Source organism: Lepidochelys kempii, chromosome 14, assembly GCF_965140285.1.
Source record: "Lepidochelys kempii isolate rLepKem1 chromosome 14, rLepKem1.hap1, whole genome shotgun sequence".
Classification (NCBI taxonomy): domain Eukaryota; kingdom Metazoa; phylum Chordata; order Testudines; family Cheloniidae; genus Lepidochelys; species Lepidochelys kempii.
This window is the reverse complement of record NC_136393.1, coordinates 2,529,396-2,552,694: the sequence shown is the minus strand read 5'-3', so window position 1 is coordinate 2,552,694 and position 23,299 is coordinate 2,529,396. Positions and strand designations below refer to the sequence as shown.

The window sequence follows — 23,299 nt, the reverse complement described above, 5'->3', positions numbered from 1 at the left end:
TGTTAACAGGCACACAGGGGCACTGCAGAAAGAGAGCAGAGTTAAGGTGCAACCTTACCAGTGCATTTCCTAGTTTTCAGAAGTTTGAGTTTTGCTCAAACTTGTCTGCAAGGGGACTATGTACCAGCAAGCAACTGTAACTCCATAGTAAACAGACGTTTGTGACTGAATTTCCCATTTGTTTGAATGGGAAAGATATGCTATTGAGAGGAGTTGGTAATCATTTAGACAGCTATACATATCATATCCCGGAATTTGCATACTGAGCCAACCAGCCAGCCTGCACTACTCCCCAGCACCCCCTCACACTTCCATTAGCTGGGCCCCACCAGTCCTGCTTTGGCCTACCTTCCCATCCATGCCCTTTACCCACTCACGGCATTCCCCCATCCATCCTGGCTCCCTCCTCTCACTACTGTATCCAGGAGCCCTCCACCAGAAGCACGGAACACATCTCCCTGAAATCTTCACTCCCTGGTGTGCAAACATTTCTACTGCCATAACTTCTCCCCTCCTACAAACCGACTCACGGGCGGTGCCTGGAGCGAAGGGCAAGTTACAGTGGAATGGTGCTCCTGGTTATGTTCCACAATGGCTGGAGTTTGTGGGAGGTGGCAAGAGAAATCACAGACAAGGTTTCTGCTCCAAAATACTGACAGCTTAATGCTTGAAAGATCCTCTGAGACCTATCCAACAGATAGGGCCCTATCAAATTCACGGTCCATTTTGGTCAATTTCACGGTCATAGGCTTTAAAAAAATCTAAAATTTGATGATTTCAACTATTTAAATCTGAAATTTCACAGTTTTGTAATTGTCAGGGTCCTGACCCAAAGAGGAGTTGGGGGGGTGGTTTGCAAGGTTATTGTGGGGCGGGGGTCGCGGTACTGCTACCCTTACTTCTGCGCTGCTGCTGGCAGAGCTGGGCCCTCAGTCAGCCACTCTCCAGCTGCCCGGCTCTGAAGGCAGCAGCGCAGAAGTAAGGGTGGCAATACCGTGACCCCCCTAAAATAACCTTGCAACCCCCCCTGCAACTCCCTTTTGGGTCAGGATCTCCAATTTGAGAAACGCTGGTCTCCCCCGTGAGTATATATAGGGTATAGTATAGGGTAAAAGCACACAAAAGACCAGATTTCACGGTCTGTGACGCTTTTCCTGGCCATGAATTTCATAGGGCCCTACCAAAAGATATAGAGGCGTCAGAGCTTGTAAAATTTCTATGGCATACTGCACACATATTCTGGTCAACCATGAACACTCCCATTTCCCAATTAATATTCTTTGGGCACATATTAATAGCTTTCATATTGTCGCTAAGCAATTATTCAGACACTCAGCCAAATGAGAGAAAACTATCACATCCGCTGGACACAAGTCTCTGATACTGTCCAAACCTGCTCGCATACATTGTCTGAGGTGTACAGCAGGGATAAAGGGCAGCTCATTTCCACCCCAAGTGAATCACCACAGTATCTGGTAAATCACAACCTCTTAAAAGTCAGCACTTAGATGCCACAGAGTGGGCAAAACATGATGCCAAGGCAGGCCACCTCTTCACAACCCAATCAGTCTGTAGCCAGCACTTCCCATGTCCTTCATAGAATCATAGAATAGAATCATAGAATAGATAGAATATCAGAATCATAGAATATCAGGGTTGGAAGGGACCCCAGAAGGTCATCTAGTACAACCCCCTGCTCGAAGCAGGACCAATTCCCAGTTAAATCATCCCAGCCAGGGCTTTGTCAAGCCTGACCTTAAAAACCTCTAAGGAAGGAGATTCTACCACCTCCCTAGGTAACGCATTCCAGTGTTTCACCACCCTCTTAGTGAAAAAGTTTTTCCTAATATCCAATCTAAACCTCCCCCACTGCAACTTGAGACCATTACTCCTCGTTCTGTCATCTGCTACCATTGAGAACAGTCTAGATCCATCTTCTTTGGACCCCCCTGGCAGGTAGTTGAAAACAGCTATCAAATCCCCCCTCATTCTTCTCTTCTGCAGGCTAAACAATCCCAGCTCCCTCAGCCTCTCCTCATAACTCATGTGTTCCAGTCCCCTAATCATTTTTGTTGCCCTTCGCTGGACTCTCTCCAATTTATCCACATCCTTCTTGAAGTGTGGGGCCCAAAACTGGACACAGTACTCCAGATGAGGCCTCACCAATGTCGAATAGAGGGGAACGATCACGTCCCTCGATCTGCTCGCTATGCCCCTACTTATACATCCCAAAATGCCATTGGCCTTCTTGGCAACAAGGGCACACTGCTGACTCATATCCAGCTTCTCGTCCACTGTCACCCCTAGGTCCTTTTCCGCAGAACTGCTGCCTAGCCATTCGGTCCCTAGTCTGTAGCGGTGCATGGGATTCTTCCGTCCTAAGTGCAGGACTCTGCACTTATCCTTATTGAACCTCATCAGATTTCTTTTGGCCCAATCCTCCCATTTGTCTAGGTCCTTCTGTATCCTATCCCTCCCCTCCAGCGTATCTACCACTCCTCCCAGTTTAGTATCATCCGCAAATTTGCTGAGAGTGCAATCCACACCATCCTCCAGATCATTTATGAAGATATTGAACAAAACCGGCCCCAGGACCGACCCTTGGGGCACTCCACTTGATACCGGCTGCCAACTAGACATGGAGCCATTGATCACTACCCGTTGAGCCCGACAATCTAGCCAGCTTTCTACCCACCTTATAGTGCATTCATCCAGCCCATACTTCCTTAACTTGCTGACAAGAATACTGTGGGAGACCGTGTCAAAAGCTTTGCTAAAGTCAAGAAACAATACATCCACTGCTTTCCCTTCATCCACAGAACCAGTAATCTCATCATAAAAGGCGATTAGATTAGTCAGGCATGACCTTCCCTTGGTGAATCCATGCTGGCTGTTCCTGATCACTTTCCTCCCATGCAAGTGCTTCAGGATTGATTCTTTGAGGACCTGCTCCATGATTTTTCCAGGGACTGAGGTGAGGCTGACTGGCCTGTAGTTCCCAGGATCCTCCTTCTTCCCTTTTTTAAAGATTGGCACTACATTAGCCTTTTTCCAGTCATCCGGGACTTCCCCGGTTCGCCACGAGTTTTCAAAGAGTTGCTAGAAAAGCTTGTATTGGATTTGGACAGCCTTTCTTTGCCATGTATTAACTGTAGAGAACAGCGTCACTGTGACAACTTACACCTGCTTCCTCTTCCACAAACTTCTACAACCTTGTGATCCAGGAATTCCCCAGAATCCACACATTGGCAGTCCTGGCAGTGCACATTTCTTTTCCCTCAGCAGTCAAGGTACCTGTGCTGTCAGTTCCAAACCCCCACATGATGTGCCTTTGGAAACACCACGTTAATCTGCCCTGAGATCAGCATTAGCCATCTCCCCTCCACCCTCCAGGGCTAAGAAAATACAGATTTTCCCAAACAAACAATCCGAGGATTGCCAACCACCCATTCTAATTTACTGCCCCTTCTGCAGCCACGACCCCTCTCCCTGTCCCCACACCCTCACCTACCCACACACAAAGTCCTCTGTCTGTCTCCTGCCCATGTATCTCAAAGGAGATTCATCACCACCACAATCTCCACCGCCACCCTCTTTGCTTGCTGTAATTGTAATTTCTTTTAAGTAACCAAGGCTGCAGGAGTTTTTCCTGGGAGCTATTTCAGATCCTCAGTTGCTGTCAAACCCCCTTTTCTGAGATAAAGGAGATTTTACAAGATGCCTGTGAGTAGGTCACAGCTTTAAAGCTGCACTCGAGCAAGCAGGGTCAAAGCTAATTTGGAGTGGAGGACACGCTCTGCTGACACTGGGATTAAATAGTCTTCACTTAAGGCAGCATTCTCAACAATTTCCTCCGCTTGTTTTAGCATCAACACAGCCAGAAACCTAAATGCAAAGGCGGGAAGAAAGCCGTGTCTTTGCTCTTGTTGTTGGAATACAGGGGCTTCATTACACAGCAAAAGGAGAGTGATGTTTATTCTAACAGCCAAGTTGTTTTTATTGTTCTTGTTCTCTGGGCTGGCAGGGAAGAATGATTAATCTCCAGCATTTTCCCAGGAAAGGTAACCTGAATACACCCTTGTGCTGCCCCACTCAGAGCAAGATAATTTGTTGTCACAAGCACACACAAAACAAAACTTGCTTTTAAAGAGGGACTTCCACATCCAGCAAAGTCTTAAAAGAGTTGCTAGAAAAGCTTGTATTGGATTTGGACAGCCTTTCTTTGCCATGTATTAACTGTAGAGAACAGCGTCACTGTGACAACTTACACCTGCCTCATGGTTGAACCTGTGACGAAGTCTTGTCTTTGCTTTATTCAGCCATCTATCCACCCACCCAATTCCATTTTGCATGTTTGTGAGGATCAGTTAACATTTGCAAGGTACACCTAACCCTCAGTGTGCTAAGGAAGTGTTAACTCTAGTGTAATGAAGTCACTCCTCTGCTTACGGCATGTATCTGTTAAGGAAATGATCGCAGTGTGACAAATTCAGCATTCTAACTTTGCTATAGAATTAAGCAAGAAGAAAGCGACAAGTGGGGAGGGAGAAACCCCCCTTTTGAACACAACTCTCTCAGGTAACTAGTAAGGGAAGTTATGGGGAAAACACACAAAATACTTAATATGACATGGACCCTGCTGCTTTGAAATAAGCCTTCACTCTACAATTAAGATAATCTAGGAGACATGCGTTGTCAAGTTCCTTTGGCTGAATGCCCCACGACCAGGGGCTGGGCCCCCTTCTCCCTTGCTTTAGAATCTCTCCTCACTGTTGGGACATCAGTGCTGCAGAGTTTAGTCCATGGCCCAGTTACTTTGTTTACTGGGGGACTGAATTTGTGTGGGTTACTCTGAGTTGTGTATGTAACTTGTGCCTCTCGTGGTGGATGTAGCTGAAGCACTTAACTGCCACCGTGCGATGCAGAACGACTCAGGCGCGGCATCAGATGTCAACTATTGATGGAACAATACAATGCTTTGGAGGCTGCAGCCATGCTTAACCTTCACAGTAAGGCAATGCTCTTTAGCTGACTGGACCAGTGGCACCAACAAGCAGATCCACCCCACATACTTGCACTCCTACTCACATGGGCTTGGCATAGCTTTTACTTCATACCGTGGGGCTCTTTCCCTGGCAACATATCCACTAAATCCTCCCCTCCCTCTGATCGTCTCTGTTCCTCTGCCCACATTTTATAGGCAAGGTGATTATGTGGATCAAAAGCAGCGGGGAGGGTGGTGTGAGAGTGGCGCTCTCGTTCCAGGATGAACAGAAAAGGAATGACGAGGGAAGGGAGAGCACATTGTGCCCACATTTCCAGGGTCAGCATCCCACCCTTCTGTGTGGTTGAGAGGGCAGGGCTGTGATTCAAGAAACATGAATGGAGGGAGAATATTACCTTCATGACCGGCTGAGCAAAATATTTTGCGCTCCAGTCACAAAATCCTGTCTGCATTGTGGCTGAAATGAAGATTTTGTGTCCAACAGCATCGTCTGCATCATCAGTGGTCTGCCCAGGAAGAGAACACAGGGGTAAACATTGTTTGTTAATGATCCTGTCCACCCACATTCAAAGTGCTGGCTCTCTTCCCAGAGCTCTCACAGAACTAATATCATAGGTCAACTTCAACCAGAAAAGAAATTGAGCAGATAGATGCTGAAAGGTGCTGCCGAGATCTGAGATGGTGCATGCCACGCTTTGAAATAACAGCCCGTCCGTTAGCTCCTCAGGGAGGGCACTGAGATGCTATACAGCACATACCATGGGCTCCAGTAATGATTAGGGCCTCTGGGCACAGCTATTTTGTAAGTATGAAGTAACAACACTGGCTCCTTTCCACGGCCTGTCTGGAGTCTAGCACAGGGCACAACTGGGGATAGTGAAAGTGATTCAAGAAAAAACTACTGGCCCAAACCTCAGAACAGGGGCCAGCATATGTACAGCCATAAAAAGGGTGAAAAGGCATATGGAAGAAGCAGGGAAAGGCCACTCTCAAACCTCAGCCAGCTCATTAAAGAGGTGTCTGTCTTTGGGACTGGATGGCTGAGGTGACTTTGTAATGGGATACACAGAGTCTCAGTGATAAGTTGCTGACTTGAATCTGGTTCCTCCTGTCTGGTAGTGTGCCAAAGGCATTACCACCTGACTGCTGTGCAGTGGCTTATGGGAAGTGCATTGCTGGGAGCCACTCCAATTCCTAGCAGCCAGCTGTCCACATCACAGAGAGCATCGTTACAGTTGGCAGTCTTGGCAGAGAGGCCAAGGACTGAATTCCTCTCTTCTCCCCGAGGCGGTTGGTCCTTCTAGGGCAGGGAAGCTGTAATGCTGCTGACTGGGCTGCATCGGTGCAGAGAGGAATTCAGTCTCCAGGTCTGACCATGTGGCACTTTCTAACAGCACTATCTGCACACACCAGTGAGCGGGGCTCTTCTCTTTCTCCGATGAAGCTGCTTCCCCCCCGTTTTTCTCACATGTGGTACAGTTTGGCAGCCTCTGCGAAAGAGCCTCCAAAGGCAAGAAAGATCCAAGTTCAGAGTGAAATGAATTGGCTGTGTGAAATGACATGTGAAAACATGCCCAGCACCTGCCTGGCTCTAGCCAGTGCTGGCAGTATGTAAATCCCTCACTGACCCCAGCTCTTACTCACTGGGCTTCCTTCTGCAGTCAGACATGAAAACACGCCTGCATTCTCTCCCAGGGGTGGGAGCTCTGGTCAAATGGACCTAGCATGGGACGGGGGCAGGAGTTCCACTGGGTTCCCACGGGCTGCATTCCCTGCTCCCGCCACTGACGCAGAACAAGTCACCGCCTGTGTGGGTCAGGTTCCCCGTTAGTGAAGTAGGGATAATTACACCTGCTCGCCTTTGGAGAGTGCCAAACAAGCACCAAGGATTCTTTGCGCATCAACCCAATGAGCCCTTTTGGCACTGAACAATGAAAACACTAGATGCATCTGACCTGTGTGCTTCTCTACTGCAGCTGGTACGGACTGTTGTTCTTTCTATCTGGATGGACTTGATGTAGAACACATACATATTCTGACAGTAGCAAAGGGATTATGAAGACCTGAGTGCACCATGACCTACAGCTGTGTGATGAGGGCTCTCCTGTGGGGCCCACCAATACTGAAGGAGCTTGTTGAAAGGATCTGACATTCTCTCCTGCAGTTAAGGAGCGTGACTGACTCCTGGCCTCTGAGAATTTCTCTGAAACTTTGTTCATTAAGGTGAGGCAGCAGCCTCAATGTATGTAAAGTAACTGAATGTTTACAGGACAATCAATAACCTTTTCCAATTAAACACTTCTCGGAAGAAGCAGCAGTAGCAGCTAGTAATGTCACATCAAGAGCCACAAAGCGACATTTATCCTGGAGACGAGGAAAAATAATCAATTTAATGTTTTACTTTATTGATGTTGGCAGGATTAGAGGAAACTAAACTGGAGTCAGTGGCAGCTGCAAAAAGCAAAGAAGGATATTTAGAAAGTAGGAGAGCAAAGAACAGGAGGTGTGACGGCTAGTAGAAAGATCCATTTTACCTGATCTGGCCCTTTGTCAAACATTTTCCTCGTCCTGGGGAACTGGTGGGAGTGGGGGGTGTACTGGACCCCGAGATTGCCTACATTTGAAGGTCTTACAGATGGGAGGTCCCGGCTGACTGGTGGTTTTGTCACATCATTTGTCAGGCTGGAGATGCTTGTGCTGGTAGTTGGAGGAGACCCTCTAGTATTGGGAAAGAACACAGGGATGAACATGGCATTGAACATAGGATTCACCCTCACTTTCTGAACCAAGCTGATGAACATCCACTGAAATTCAGGCTTTTCCAGGGTGGAATACAACCAGACAATGGCTTCCACCTTTGAGAAATGACCAGTTTCCAACAAAGTGAGCAAGGTGGAAAATCCATCTACCGGGGGGAAGACTAAGGCTAGTTGCTATTTTCCACTGGGAGAGAGGTTGGGGTTGGGAATAACCACAACAGAAGCTCATTTCGAAGGCCCAGCCTTGCCTATGTCATTCTTTAGACGCAGCCTCTGCTATTGATCAGGTAACTCTGGGTCCTCACCATGTCAAAGTGAAGAGCAGACAGATTAGTTCTATGGGGAAATGTAGGTCCCATCTACCTCAGATCAAACCAATGAGGGATGAGAGCATGAGTATTTATCCTGCTTTCTCCACTTACCTGCAGTCAGTGTGCCAGGCTGCTCCTTGTCCTGATGAGGGTGCTAGAGGGAAATCCCCAGCTTTTTACGGGGATCTCTCCTTTACCAATGTTTAGAGGAAGACCAGACAGAAAGCTACTGAGAGTTCTGCAAGTTTCCCATCGGTGTGTCAGTTAATTGGGGTGGCAGAATGGCTTGTGGTGGGGAACGAGTGCACAAATCCACTCAGCTGTAACCGGCAAGGTAACAACATTTAGGAGGCTACTTACCCCACCTGGTGGATGTGCATGCCCTTGTTGGTAGGGCTGGCTGGGGCAGACTGCGTGAGGGAGGAGCTGTCGAGGATGCGCTGGGGGCGGGCATTTACTGTTGCCTAGGAAAAATCAAAGTATTCCACAACTGAGAGGGTGCAAACATCAACTACAGTTATTCATTCTCTAATAAAATCTCATGTCCCAGGTTAAATGTGGTTAAACACTTAACAAAGTGGGGTTTTAAAACATGTATCAATGGCTCCTGAACAGTTTCCATCCAATCACTATTAGATTATTAAATCACTTGGTCGGTCAGGAAACATGTATCCGAAAAGGTCCTTCTGCTACTCACTGGGAAAGGCTTTTGAGTGACATGTAATCTCTTTCCATAATTAAATTACCATCTAAGAGCTGCACTAGCATTTGTAAAAAGCTGCCAATTGGCAAGTAGCAAGCTTGGGGGTTACCTTGCAACGACGAGATTTTTCTCTCTCTCATTTCAGGAAAGAAGTGCTGGATTTCTTACTATACTCTCCTTCTAGCAAAAGTTCCAATCCAGATTTCACACTCCCTGTAAGAACTTTCACTATAAGTACAGCTGTTACCCAAAGATTCCTCCTTTATCTTCTTTCCCTTGCCCTCTTCCAGGTCCTGCATAATAACAACTGAACTTCTACACCTTGAGTGGTAAGGGGACCAAAAAAAAAAGGCCACCATCGTTAAACAACAGAGTAAAAGAACTGGTTATAGGCAAAAATATTGGAAGTAAAATCTCACTGAAGAAAACAGAAAAGGGCATAAACTCTGGCACGTCAAGGGTAAAAGTATAATTAGACAGTCTGAGAAAGAATTTGAGGAGCAACCAGAAAAAGACTCAAAAATTAACAGAAAAAATATTTTAAAGTACATCAGAAGCAGGAAGACTTCTAACCAATCAATCAGTGGGGTCACTGGACAATCAAGATGTTAAAGGTGCACTCAAGGAAGACAACGCCATGGCGGAGAAGCTAAATGAATTATTTGCATCTGTCTTCTTTGCAGAGGATGTGAGGGAGATTCCCACACCTGAGCCATTCATTTTAGGTGACAAATCTGAGGAACGGTCCCAGATTGAGGAGTCAATAGAGGTGGTTTTAGAACAAACTGATAAATTAAGCAATAAGAAGTCACCAGGACTTGATGGTATTCACCCAAGAAGTTCTGAAGGAACTCACATATGAAATTGCAGAACTATTAACTGTGGTATGTAACCTGTCATTTAAATCAGCTTCTGTACCAGATGATTTGAGGATAGTTAATGTGATGCCAATTTTTTAAAAAGGCTCCAGAGGCGATACTGGCAATTTACAGGCCAGTAAGCGGACTTCAGAACCAGGCAAATTGGTTGAAACTACAGGAAAGAACAGAATTATCAGACTTAGAGATGAACATAATTTGTTGTGGAAAGTCAACACGGCGTTTGTGCAGGGAAATCATGCCACACCAATCTATCAGAATTCTTTGACAGGATCAACAAATATGTGGACAAGGGTGATCCAGTGTACTTGGACTTTCAGAAAACCTTTGACAAGGTCCGTCACAAAGGGCTCTTAAGCAAACTAAGCAGTCCTGGGATAAGAGGGAAGGTCCACTTATGAATCAGTAACTGGTTAAAAGACAGGAAACAAAGGATAGGAATAAACAGTCAATTTTCAGAATGGAGAAGGATAAATAGTGTTGTTCCCCAGGGATCTGTCCTGGGACCAATGCTGTTCAACAAATTTGTAAATGATCTCGTAAAAGGTGTAAACAGTGAGGGGCAAAGTTTGCAGAAGATACAAAATTACTCAAGTAAAGTCCAAAGCTGACTGCAAAGAGTTACAAAGGGAGTTCACTAAATTGGGTGACTGGGCAGCAAAAAAGGCAGAAGAAATTCAATGTTGATACGTGCAAAGTAATGCACATTGGAAAACGTAATCCCAGCTATGCATACAAAACGATGAGGTCTAAATTAGCTGTTAAAACTCAAGGAAGAGATCTTGGGGTCATTGTTGTTAGCTCTCTGAAAATATCTGTTCAATGTGCAGCGGCAGTCAAAAAAGCAAACAGAACATTAGGAACCATTAGGAAAAAGATAGATAATAAGACCATAAAAATGCCACTTGATAAATCCCTGGCACCTTGAATACTGCATGCAGTTCTGGTCACCCATAAAGAAAAAGATAGATCAGAAATGGAAAAGGTACAGCGAAAGGCACCGAAAAAGATTACAGGTATGGAACAATGTCCATATAAGGAGCTATTAAAAAAAACTGACGTTCAGCTTGGAAAAGAGACGACTAAGGGGGGATACAATAGAGGTCTATAAACTCAGGAATGGTGTGGAGAAAGTGAATAAGGAAATGTTATTTACCCCTTCACATAACACAAGAACCAGGGGTCATCCTGGATAGGTTCATCAATGGCTATTAGCCTGGATGGACAGGGATGGTGTTCCTAGCCTCTATGCGCTAGAAGCTGGGAATGGGCAACGGGGGATGGATCACTTGATGATTCCCTGTTCTGTTCATTCCCTCTAGGGCACTTGGCATTGGCCACTGTTGGAAGGCAGGATATTGGGCTAGAAGGACCTTTGGTCTGACTGTTCTTATGTTCACCCAATGAAATTAATAGGCAGCAGACTAAAAACAAATATAAGGAAGTACTTCTTTACACAAAGCCCAGTCAACCTGTGAAACTTGTTGCCAGAGGATTTGGTGAAGACCAAAACTACAACTGGATTTAAAAAATTAGATAAGTTCATGGAGGACGGGTCCATCAATGGCTATTGGCTAAGATGGTCAAGGAGACAACCATGTGCTCTGAGTATCCCTAAGCCTCTGACTGCCACAGACTGGGACTGGATGACAAGGGGGGAATCACTTGATGATTTCCCTGTTCTGTTCAATGCCTTTGAAGCATGTGGCATTGGCCACTGTCAGAAGACAGGATACTGAGCTAGATGAACCATTGGTCTGACCCAGTATGGTTATTCTCATGTACAAAATTTCACCAGAGGATCTCAAAGCACTTTACAAACATGTAGCCTTACAACACTGCTGTTAGGAAGGTAAGGGATATATACGGGGCACTTCATCCACCACTGAAATGCAGCCACCCCTGGAGCAAAAGGGGTCACTGTTTAACTGTTCAAAAAACAGTTTAGAACGGGACAGTTCAACTGAAAATGCCAGAGAAATGATTTTCCACCCACCTAAGGAAGGCTGGCTGCAGCTGCAAGTGCCAACCAGAGGAGGGACAGTGAGGAAATCAATTAACAGCTGTCTCACCTCCCTGCAGCCTGAACATGCTGCCAGCCCAGGGCAACCACACACCCTTCTAAAAAAAGGAAACATCTTCAGTTTGCTTAAAACCCCAAAACTCAGACCCCTCCTGCTCCTCCTTTTTAAAATACCTGGCTCTTGCACACTGGAAGAGCTTTTCAGGGACAGAAGCGCCACTGCGCCATCAAAAACCTGCTGGAACTAAGTGCAGCCAGTTCATGCTATCCCCAAAAAGTCACATGGGCAAACTGACTTTTATCGCCGCTTGAAACACCCAGAGATTCTGCATTGTACAGCGGGGAAAAAGAATCAGGTCCTGGGTAACAGAACCTCCCAACGGCAGGGGTTTTTATCCAGTTGGAAGTATGCTACCCATGAGGTGGTCAGGGCAGTCATAGAAATACAAGGCAGGTGAACAGAAAGAGCGGTTCTCAGAGTAGCAGCCGTGTTAGTCTGTATCTGCAAAAAGAAAAGGAGTATCTTAGAGACTAACAAATTTATTTGAGCATAAACTTTCATGAGCTACAGCTCACTACATTGGGTGCATGCAGTGGAAAATACAGTGGGGAAATTTTATATACACAGAGAACATGAAACAATGGGTGTTACCATACACACTGTAACGAGAGTGATCAGGTAAGGTGAGCTATTACCAGCAGGAGAGAGGGGGGAAAAAAATTTCCAAAAAACCTTTTGTAATGTTTATCACTACAATAGGGTTTCTTCCCTCTCCCCTCCTGCTGGTAATAGCTCACCTTACCTGATCACTCTAGTTACAGTGTGTATGGTAACACCCATTGTTTCATGTTGTCTGTGTATATAAATCTCCCCGCTGTATTTTCCACTGCATGCATCCGATGGAGTGAACTGTAGCTCACGAAAGCTTATGCTCAAATAAATTTGTTAGTCTCTAAGGTGCCACAAGTCTTACTTTTCTTTTTGCAGAAAGAGCTGTGTGCATGGCTTGCTGGGATCCACGCAGTCAGTAAGCATAAAAGGCAGATCTAGCGCCCAGTGGGAGCAGCAATATCTGCCTGTGCACTTTACACACACAATTCACGGTGGACCCAAATTAAGGCACTCATGCTTGAGAGCACATATTGCCTCTGTCCTGCCACTTTTCTTTGAGGGAGCCAGAGGATCTTTTGAGGCACTCTCAGCTTTCTTCTTTCCTCCCATCCTCTGAGATGACCTAGCAGAAAATTCACAATGTCAATTGCTTTTAGGAGAATCAATCCCTCTTGAATGTCACAGATCCGGCTCCATAGGTGCAAGAGTGGTCACGATTCTGTTACAATACAGTACATCCACATGCTGTCCAAACAGAAGAGCAGCTGCTGCCAGTAAAGCAGACACTATGTGCTCTTAGTAACAAGGTCTGGCACCTGAGCTAGCTCACCGATATGGTCTGAAACAGCTGTGCTCCCATGCTACCCACCTTCTCCATTAGACAAAGATGCTCGAACATCACTGCCCACTCTGTAGTGCAAATAAAACCTTCTAGCACATAAGCCCATTTCTGGGACAGTGAGAAGGCCACATGATGAGAGTGGAGGGAGGGTAGAAGATAACTAGTTAACTAACTATATATAGTCCATAATTAACTAATTTAGTCACAAAAGGTCCATAGTTTGAAGAATTTTGCAGGCAGGTCTCCCTCATCACAATTGGCTCAGGCCAGCTTGGCTCTCGCGAAAGGCTGAAGTCAGACCAAGCTAGACAGAGCAGGGATATGAAGTGAAATGAGTTACACAAAGGACCCTCCTTTTTCTTAAGGGGGAACAGAAATCCCTTTTTGCTAAAGCAGTAAGCAAGTCCTGCAATTTCAGGGCTGTGGTTTAGCGATACAAAGAGACATCTTGAAATAATCCACTCGAGGCAGCTGTTCTCCTACTCCCTCTTTTGGAGGTTTGTTCTTGTAGTATTCACATCACATCCTTTTTTGGGAGGGGGGAGATAGTAATTTTGAATAACACCACCAGGTAAAAAGAAAAGGAGTACTTGTGGCACCTTAGAGACTACCCAATTTATTAGAGCATAAGCTTTCGTGAGCTACAGCTCACTTCATCAGATGAATGAATGAATGCATCTGATGAAGTGAGCTGTAGCTCACGAAAGCTTATGCTCTAATAAATTGGGTAGTCTCTAAGGTACCACAAGTACTCCTTTTCTTTTTGCGAATACAGACTAACACGGCTGTTACTCTGAAACCACCAGGTAAAGAGAGCAAGCAGGCAGAGGTGCTTGTTTATGCACAGAAGTGCCTGACAAGGAGGGCATGTTACACCAGAGTAACTATCAAGGTGAGTGAGCCTCGGGCCTTCCACTGAAAATAGCTGGATGAAGCAACCTGGGAAGGAGCTTCATTAATTAATCATGATCAGAGTCTTCAAAGGCCAATATCACTCCTTGGGCTCTCATTCTTTCAGTTCAACAGAGACACCAGAAAACAAGTTTGGGGTTTTCTGAGTTGGAGTTTGGAAGGAAAGTTCTTTAATTCCATTTTGTTTTTTAAATTCAATTGCTAGGCTAAAACCAACCCAACATCAGTACCAGCAATGACTAATCAGCCCCAGAGACGACAATGTATTTCAATGCTTCTAAAAAATCAAATTTAACAAAATTATTTTGATTTAAAATACTGTCGCTGCAGTCTCCTAGTCTGAGACTTAATCTACACTGGTCTACACTACGGGGTTAGGTCGAATTTAGCTGCGTTAGGTCGATTTAAAAATGACTGTGTCCACACAACCAACCCCGTTCCGTCGACCTAAAGGGCTCTTAAAATCGACTTCTGTACTCCTCCCCGACGAGGAGAGTAGTGCTAAAATCGATCTTGCTGGGTCGAATTTGGGGTAGTGCGGACGCAAATCGATGGGATTAGCCTCCAAGAGCTATCCCAGAGTGCTCCATTGTGACCGCTCTGGACAGCACTTTGAGCTCCGATGCACTAGCCAGGTACACAGGAAAAGCCCCGGGAACTTTTGAATTTCATTTCCCGTTTGGTCAGCGTGGCGAACTCAGCAGCACAGGTGACCGTGCAGTCCCCCCGGAATCGTAGAGCGTAGAATGTTTCTACGCTCCCCCAATCATCTCCGTCCCCGAGGTTACCGCAGATTAGAAGGCAAAAAAACAAAAAAACAAAAAAACCCTGCACTCGTGATGACATGTTTTCCGAGTTCATGCAGTCCTCCCACACTGATAGGGCACAGCCTAATGCATGGAGGCAGTCTGTGGCAGAGGCCAGGAAAGAAGTAAGTGAGCGTGAAGAGCGGAGGCAGGATGCAATGCTGAGGCTAATGGAGGAGCAAACGGACAGGATGAAGCATCTGCTGGGGGAGCAAATGGACATGATGGAGCGTCTGTTGGAGCTGCAGGAAAGCCAACAAGAGCACAGATCCCCACTGCATCCACTGTATAACGGCCTCCCTCCCCCCCATGTTCCATATCCGCCTCACCCAGATGCCCAAGAACACGGGGGGTGGGGGTGGGGGGAGGCTCCGGGCACCCAGCTACTCCACTCCAGACGATGACCCAAGCAACAGAAGCCTGTCATTCAAACAGTTTCATCTTTAGTGTGGCTACAATAAGCAATGTGGCCTTGTCCTTCCCTCCTCCCCCACCCCACCTGGGCTTCCTTGTCCATTATCTCATTTTATTTTTAATTAATAAAGAAAGAATGAATGGCTTCAAAACAATAGTTACTTTATTTCGAAGGTGGGAGGGTGGTTGGCTTACATGGAATTAAACTCAACAAAGGGGGCGGGTTTGCATCAAGGAGAAACACACACAACTGTCACACCAAAGCCTGGCCAGTCACGAAACTGGTTTTCAAAGCCTCTCTGATGTGCAGCACGCCTTGCTGTGCTCTTCTAATTGCTCTGGTGTCTGGCTGCTCAAAATCGGACGCCAGGCGATTTGCCTCAACCTCCCACCCAGCCATAAACGTCTCCCCCTTACTCTCACAGATATTATGGAGCACACAGCAAGCAGCAATAACAATGGGAATGTTGGCTGCGGTGAAGTCTGACCTAGTCAGCAAACAGTGCCAGGGAGCTTTTAAACTTCCAGAGGCACATTCTACCACCATTCTGCACTTGCTCAGCCTATAGTTGAACTGCTCCTTACTACTGTCCAGGCTTCATGAGCCATGGGAGCAAGGGGCAGGCTGGGGTAGGTGTGACTGTGCGGTGTTGCCGGCTGGGAGAGCAGCTTGAGGCAGAAGCCTCCAGCTCGCATGATATTCCAGGCAGGACTGAATCTCCATGAGACAAAACTTAAAGAAGAGAATGACCTGGAGTCTCTGGCTCCCATTCGGTGCTCAAAGAGGAGGATAGCCATGTCCGTCCAGGCGCCCCTGATCAACCTCACCGAGGTCTGCCAGGAGCCCCCTGGAGACGTACAATGGCTATCAGTCCTACAGCACCGTCTGCCGCGAAGGCAAAGAGCTGCTGCTGTGTAGCAATGCAGTACCGCGTCTGCCAGCAGCACCCAGGAGACGTACAGTGACGGTGAGCTGAGTGGGCTCCATGCTTACCGTGGTAGGGCGTCTGCACAGGTAACTGTAAGTGTGTGGGACTCACCCCTGCGGCGCCTCCTGCTGGTGTCCTGGAAATTAGCTCTACTTCCAGCCTTGGAGCACCCTCTGCAGGCCGGTGTCCCGCCTACGCCGGGCCCCCGTGTCCCTCCCAGACCTGGTGCCCCTTGTACACCGGGGTGCTGCCCCCTGGCAGTAACCCCTCACTTGCAGGATCTCCCCTCCCTGGGGAACCCCCACCCCCTACCTCGCCTCAGTCGTAGGCTCCTGCCAGTCACCAGCTAGCCCCCGCGCGCTGGGGCAGACTGCAGGATGAGCCACTCATCCTAGGCAAGGTTGGGTTTGGACCTGCTGCCTTGGGCTGTCCCCTGCCACCCCAGTACCTGTTGGGCCTAATGCTAGGCCGCAGCCTGGGGCTTTCCTGGCTGGAGCTCCCCCAGCTCCTCAGGCCCTTCCCCAGCCCTGCTCCAATCTAGGTACCCTGCTCAGGTCCCTGCAGCCAGGTCCCTCCCTCTCAGAGCTAGAGAGAGTCTCCTGAGCGTCAGTCCAGCAGCCCCTTTGTAGGGCCGAGTCTGTTTGGGGCATGGCCACAGCTGAGGCTGCCTCCCAATCAGCCCAGCCTAAGGCTCCCAGCCCCAGCCCTCTCCAAGGGCTGGCTTTTAACCCCTTTGGGCCAGGAGCGGGTGACCATCCTGCTACAGTAACCCAGGAAAAAAGGTGCAAAACGATTGTCTGCCGTTGCTTTCATGGAGGGAGGGAGGGGGGCCTGATGACATGTACCCAAAACCACCCACGACAATGTTTTTGCCCCATCAGGCATTGGGATCTTAACCCAGAATTCCAGTGGGCACCGGAGACTGTGGGAACTGTGGGATAGGCTACCCACAGTGCACCACTCTGTAAATGGATGCTAGCCACGGTAGTGAGGATGCACTCCGCCAACTTTATGTGCTTAGTGTGGACGTATGCAATCGACTGTATAAAATCAGTTTCTAAAAATCGACTGCTATAAAATCGACCTAATTTTGTAGTGTAGACACACCCTTAGAGTGTGTCTTTAACATGACTATGACTCCCACGTTCACCCAATGGACTATTGCCTCCCTACGTCTCCATGTACAGTATTCTGTTCTTTGCAGGTTCATATTCCATGCCCATCACAGTGTTCTGTAAGTGCCTTCCATCAGTGAAATGAGTGTCTAGCATCTGTACCATACAGTACGGCTCAAGAGGCACAATGGACCTATGGCAATTCAGGCTTCTAAAGGAGCCCGTTTTTGCTCATCCAAAGCTCTGATCAGCACATTGAGGATTCTGATAAACAAGCCTAAACTCCCAGGGCTGCGGTGGCTCCATGGAAGAGAAGAGAGAAAATCTGTACCTGTGTTGGTCGTGGGGGTCAAGATTCTGAGCTGAATGTCAAGACATTTTCAAGGGCACAGTGAGTTCACCGGGTATTATCTGTTTCAGAGTAGCAGCCGGGTTAGTCTGTATCTGCAAAAAGCAAAGGAGGACTTGTGGCACCGTAGAGACTAACACATTTATTTGAGCAAATTTGTTAGTCTCTAAGGTGCCACAAGTCCTCCTTTGCTCTTTGCGGGTATTATCCAACTCACCTCTAGCCACCGCTGGGTGTTTAAGAAAATATATTATAAAAACCTAAAAGGTGCAAACTCAAGATTAAACTAAAAAGGAAATTCAAGGGCAGGAACTCCATTTAAATAACTTCAGGGCCTCCAGGATCTGCCTCAGCTCACAAGAGTGGGGACCTGTGAAGTGAAGGCTGTAAATCCTGGCAGTAGCCCTCATGGTGGAACTTATGGGCACAATGAAATGAGTTAGGGCCAGATCTGACCAGGGATTTGCAGCCTTAGCTCTCCATTTAGATGGGTTTTTAATAAGACCGTATAAGCTAAGTTCCTTTTCAGGAACCAGAGAAACCATTTTGCATAGAGACAAGTGGGAGTGGAAGGAGACCCACAGTATCATGAGGCACTAAGAACCAAACTCCCTCTACCCACATGGCCGCCTGAAGCGCTGCCATCTGTGCCTGGCCAAATTACATACATTGGCGCTTCCTCAACCTTATGGCTAAGGGAGGGGAGAGGGAAACTTGGCAAAAGGTCAAGTATCTGCAACTGAAAAATCTTTGCAAAGACAAATGCTTTAATTATTTAAAACCATCTGAAACATCACTGTCTCTGAGACAGCACAAGGGCCACAGAGCAGTTGCCTGGGAAGTGGAGCATGAGATGTAAGAGGTCTATGTATGCAAGCTGCTGAAATCCTCAGTGGACAGCCATTCCATTTCACAAATCTGTGAATCCCCACCCTCCTTCGCTCTCCCTCCTGAACAGCAGTTCTCCACTTCTCAATCAGCTGTGCACACACTGATGCCCAGTGAAACTTGGGCTGCTCTCATGATCATGAGAGGGTTTTTCCCACTGTCTTTGGCCCTTATTGCAGCTTCCTACCCTCGGAAGATGCCTGGGATTTGGGGTCCTAGGTATACTGCCAGACACAAGATAGGGGACCAGTCAGCAAACCAGCATAGCAACCCCCCAAAATACAGAACTGATTGTGGCTTCCAGTGAAACAGAAACTTTGTCAAGTGTCACAGGGCTTAGGTCCGAGCCTTAAAAAATTACCATGAAAATTTACCAGTCCTGGCACAACATTCATTACCCACCCTGACACCATGATGTTCGAAATTCTATGGCTCCTGCTGGCTAAGCAGCATTGTACTGCGCTAGTGAAGACATTTAGAGGACACAACCACCTCTCTGGTAGTGCTCATGGAGCTCTTTTTATAGCAAGGGAGTAAGCCCCAGAAAAAATAGGGAAGACAGGAAACGGAGAACCTAGATCTTCTGTATGCCCACACCAATCCTATAATTTTAGCAGAACTAGAGTTTCATTTTGCAAAGAGTCTAATAATTACCATGATATGGTCCACAAAGGGGAGTCTGAAAAGCTTTAATTTCTCCCCCTCTGAATTTGAGATTTGCCAATCTGATGCACAGATTTAGTCTGGTGCCTAAGTCACGAATGGGAGAGCTCAGTTCACCACCTAATGGGTGAAGTTATTCAATATCCAAAAAACCACAGCGCACAGACTTGAAGTCTGCAGGCTGACCCATGTGGGTATTCAAAACAAGTAAACAAAGGGTTTAAATGAAGAACTATCCTCTTAAGGGAAAAATGGACTTCAAGCAGGAGGCCTCCAACATTGAAATAGCGGATGCTGCTGCTGACATCTCTTACAGCCATGCTAGCTCAGGAGCTGAAGTCTAAGTGATGGGGCTAGTCATCAGAAATCAGTAAGAGACAGCATCTTGCTTTCGAATGGCTCATGGTCTTAATGCTGGAGCAACCGTGAAGGTGGAATCCCGCTGTGTGGGGAGGAGTGTGTCTAAATGGTGTTCCAGCACAATCCAGTCAGGGCTGTTGGTGATTAGAAGCACTGAAGTGGCCAGGTGCTTGGTTTCTGGTGGGAGGTGAGGGTTCTTATTTCAGCTCCTTATGCTGCCAATTCGGGAGTACCACTGTCAACAGTCTCCAGGGATTTCTCATCATCCTCGCAGGATGAAATGTGATGAACATGGTGATTGAGGCCTGTATTGAAGAGGTGAGGAGTGGGAAGGGTGTCTGCATGCAGACTCACATGTACTAGTTCACCTAGGTTGGAGAGCCGTTGTGGCTTCAGTCTGCAGGCCAGTCCCACTTGCATAATCTACCTCAGTTTGCAAAGGAATAATTTACTGAAGTACCTGTATGGCATCACCCAGAGATTGATCTACTCGCTAGGCAAGTGAGCAAAACTCAGTTTTTAAGGCCCACAGGTAATAATGGCATCTCTGAAATAATTCCAGCCTCTCCCCCCAATAGTCTTTTTTTATTTGGCCAGGAGCTCATCTGAGTGTTTTAGTTTTAGAATGTTAAAGTTTCTTTTCTACTAGTACTGTCCTGGCTCAGACTGAGCTACAGTCACTTCCCATAGTCTTCCAACCAGGCATACGCAGATTCAGTCTACCCACACTTTGCCTGAGTATGGAAAAAACCTCAAAACATAAGAGCTTAGAGATACATGAAGACTGGCAGTCATACCTTGTAGGCAATGCTGTTGAGCACTTTCATGGCCACATCTGAGACATCAGGATAGGGGTCAGCAGCCAGATGTAGGAGGACTCTCCAAATTTGGGTGTAAACACTATTGAAAGAAACTCCTAGGACAGAAAAACACGGAGAGCACACAAAAATCAAAAATCAGCACTCACCCCCAAGCCTCTGATGTGGACTAATTTCCTCATGAGACAAGAGCTGCTCTTGAACTTTACAATGGCAGTTAGAGAAGATCAAGGTAAGCACTCAAACCCAGTCCAAGAAATAGAAGAAAATTCCCACTGTGGGATCCCTTTGGGAAGTCTGCAAGGGTTATGGACAGAAAGAATATCTGCCCGGAATTAGCATCCAAAATACTTATTTTCTAGTCCCTTGGACCAAGCCACTTGACCATCTTAAGTCTACTCAATGGGTAGGAAGTCTGGAGTCTCTCTGAACAGATACATTTGTTAAAATCCTTTTGCCCTATTAAAGGTTAGCTACGCAGCTGGTACGTTCAGGACTTTATACATTCCACAGGTGTATTTAACATGTAAATGCTAATAATGGGGTATCAGGGCTCTTCATTAACTTCCTCACTGTCAGGGTGGTTAAGCACTGGAATAAATTGCCTAGGGAGGTTGTGGAATCTCCATCATTGGAGATTTTTAAGAGCAGGTTAGACAAACACCTGTCAGGGATGGTCTAGATAATACTTAGTCCTGCCATGAGTGCAGGGGACTGGACTAGATGACCTCTCGAGGTCCCTTCCAGTCCTATGATTCATTTTACAGGGTGGAAGGTTGAGAGTCAATCCTTCAAACTGCAACTAAGTCAATTTGTTAATTACCAGCTTGATCACTGAATTTCTGCTGTTTAGTACATGCACTGGGAGGGAGTATAAATGCACCTTACACATCATATAAATAAGAGTTTGTATGATTGAGAAGGCTCCTGTGAACATTTTATTTGACTAGTTTTAGGCACATTAGCAATTTCTTTTACACCTCCTACATCATTTGCCATGTACTAGGGTTATAACACCAATCTTGGGAGCAGAGCCATTTAAGTATAAGGTAGTGACAAAAGAGAACTAAAATAGGATTTTCAAGTGAGTCACAGTGAATTGTAAATGGTGTGGAAAGCTGCCTAATATCCCCATGTGCTTCCCAAGGCATCTAAATATAAAGCTTTACATTAGGAAGATGCAGTCCCTTGGTTGACAAGCAAGCACTCACCTTGGATAGCTTCTATACCTGACGCTCAGGCCAAGAGAAAATAGATGCTGACGGTTCAGTTTTGAACTCTGGCCCACAATGAAAGCCGAATGCAGTTACAAGCTTGAGCAGTGCACAGACCGCACTCTTTTCCATATGCTTGTCTAGGTTACACAAGGGAATCTCCCTTTTGCCAGAAAAATTCACCATGATGTGACAGGGCATTCTGCAAACTGCAAGGCAGCAAGTAACTTCCATGGCCTCACACAACCTCCAAATTAAAGTGCCTCTCATCCCACCAGAGCCCAAGGGATTTACAAGAGTAACGTCTGTTAACACTAACAAGAGCTGTGTATGCAGATCTTTTGGCACTACACAGTTGACGACACCTTTTGAACAGTAACATGCTGGCCAGTGGGACCGTAGGCTGTCAGTATATCAAACTGTCACAAGCTTTCATCACTCTTCCAATACGTAGGGTTCACACAGGATCGTCACTGATCCTAGAAACAATTTGGGGCTACACAAAGATGAAACAATGTCAAATTTGCCCTTCATGATGTAATGGCAGGTGAAGATGAACCAGACTCCAAAAAGATTCATGCTCCATTTTGTCTCTATGTTTGCAGAGACCATAACCAGAAGTGTTCAAAACCAGGCAACACTGATACACTGGGTGCAAGTTTGGGGGAATAAGGGTTAGGTGGCTCTGCTTGGTGACGGGGAAGAGTGTAGCATGTCTTCCACTTCTGCACATCTAGGTTCAAATTCTGGCTTTGACCACAAGGCAAAAATTTATCCCCATCCTTAGAAGTTGTTTATTCATATTTAAAATAAAGAAAAATCATCAGAAAAAAAAGCAAGTCTCTGCTCCGGAGAAGACCAGGACTGCAATCCCAAAGATAATCAGAAGAAGATGGCACAGTTCCTGTGTTTGCCAGGCTAGAGGCAACTGTTGTTAGTCTGAGTTTTCACAAGCACCAAATTCACCTTGAAAACAACTCAAACAAGACAGACAAAGTGATAAAAGCCTGGGGAAAAAAGTGTACCATTCACGGACGCAGCCAGCCACGTAACACTGCTGCAAAGGCTCCCTGAAGCCTGCTCAGCTTTCTGCCTCCAATGCATTTGGGTCTGTGCTGGAAGTTACATAAGGGCTTCTGGGAATCTAAAGGGTTTGGTTTCTTTTAAAGAAAGAGTAAGCGGGTGGGGGGAAGAAGGTGGGAGCAGGAGGGATCTAGTTTTCAGTATTTCCAGCTCCTCTGATAACGCCCTCACTCATGACGCAGGCAGGAAGAAAAACCCCCAAGATACTTTTTATACATCTAAGCTTTGGGTGGGGATGGGGACGGGGGACTTCACCAATGCAATTCCTCATGCGCTCAACAGCTTCTGAAAAGAACAGAGGGAATTTCTATAAAGGCTTTTTAGACTCATTAGAGCTAGTGCTTGAAGGTGTGTTCCCAGCCCTCACTACAGTATTATTTTTTCCCTAACAAAAGTTGCTCATTGAATGGGTTCAGCTGAATGACGCATCTGACAGCTCCTTGTTAAACTTGAACCACCTGAGTCAGAGTGATAATGAAAGGAGATACGGACAGCAGGAGGGAACAGTGGTTTCATTTCATATAATGGACTACAATAAAAAAATCCATGAGACACAGACAAAGCACTAGGCAAGTGGGGAGAGTTAATTTAAAACGACAGCTCTGTAATTAGTTG

General features: G+C 46.5%; 1 protein-coding gene across 6 annotated transcripts in view; it reads right to left on the bottom strand.

Moving 5' to 3' along the window:
* The window catches only part of RPTOR (regulatory associated protein of MTOR complex 1), a 313,806-nt gene that overhangs the window by 48,470 nt on the left and 242,037 nt on the right, over positions 1–23,299 (bottom strand). For 5 of the 6 annotated variants that reach the window (XM_073312077.2, XM_073312080.2, XM_073312079.2 and 2 more), the window contains 4 exons: positions 20,367–20,485; positions 8,436–8,539; positions 7,540–7,723; positions 5,401–5,511 (listed from right to left, as the gene is read on the bottom strand). In XM_073312077.2, coding sequence (XP_073168178.1) covers positions 5,401–5,511; positions 7,540–7,723; positions 8,436–8,539; positions 20,367–20,485 — 518 coding nt within the window. The remainder of the gene's footprint in view (positions 1–5,400; positions 5,512–7,539; positions 7,724–8,435; positions 8,540–20,366; positions 20,486–23,299) is intronic. The other variant, XM_073312081.2, reaches the window with a different exon arrangement.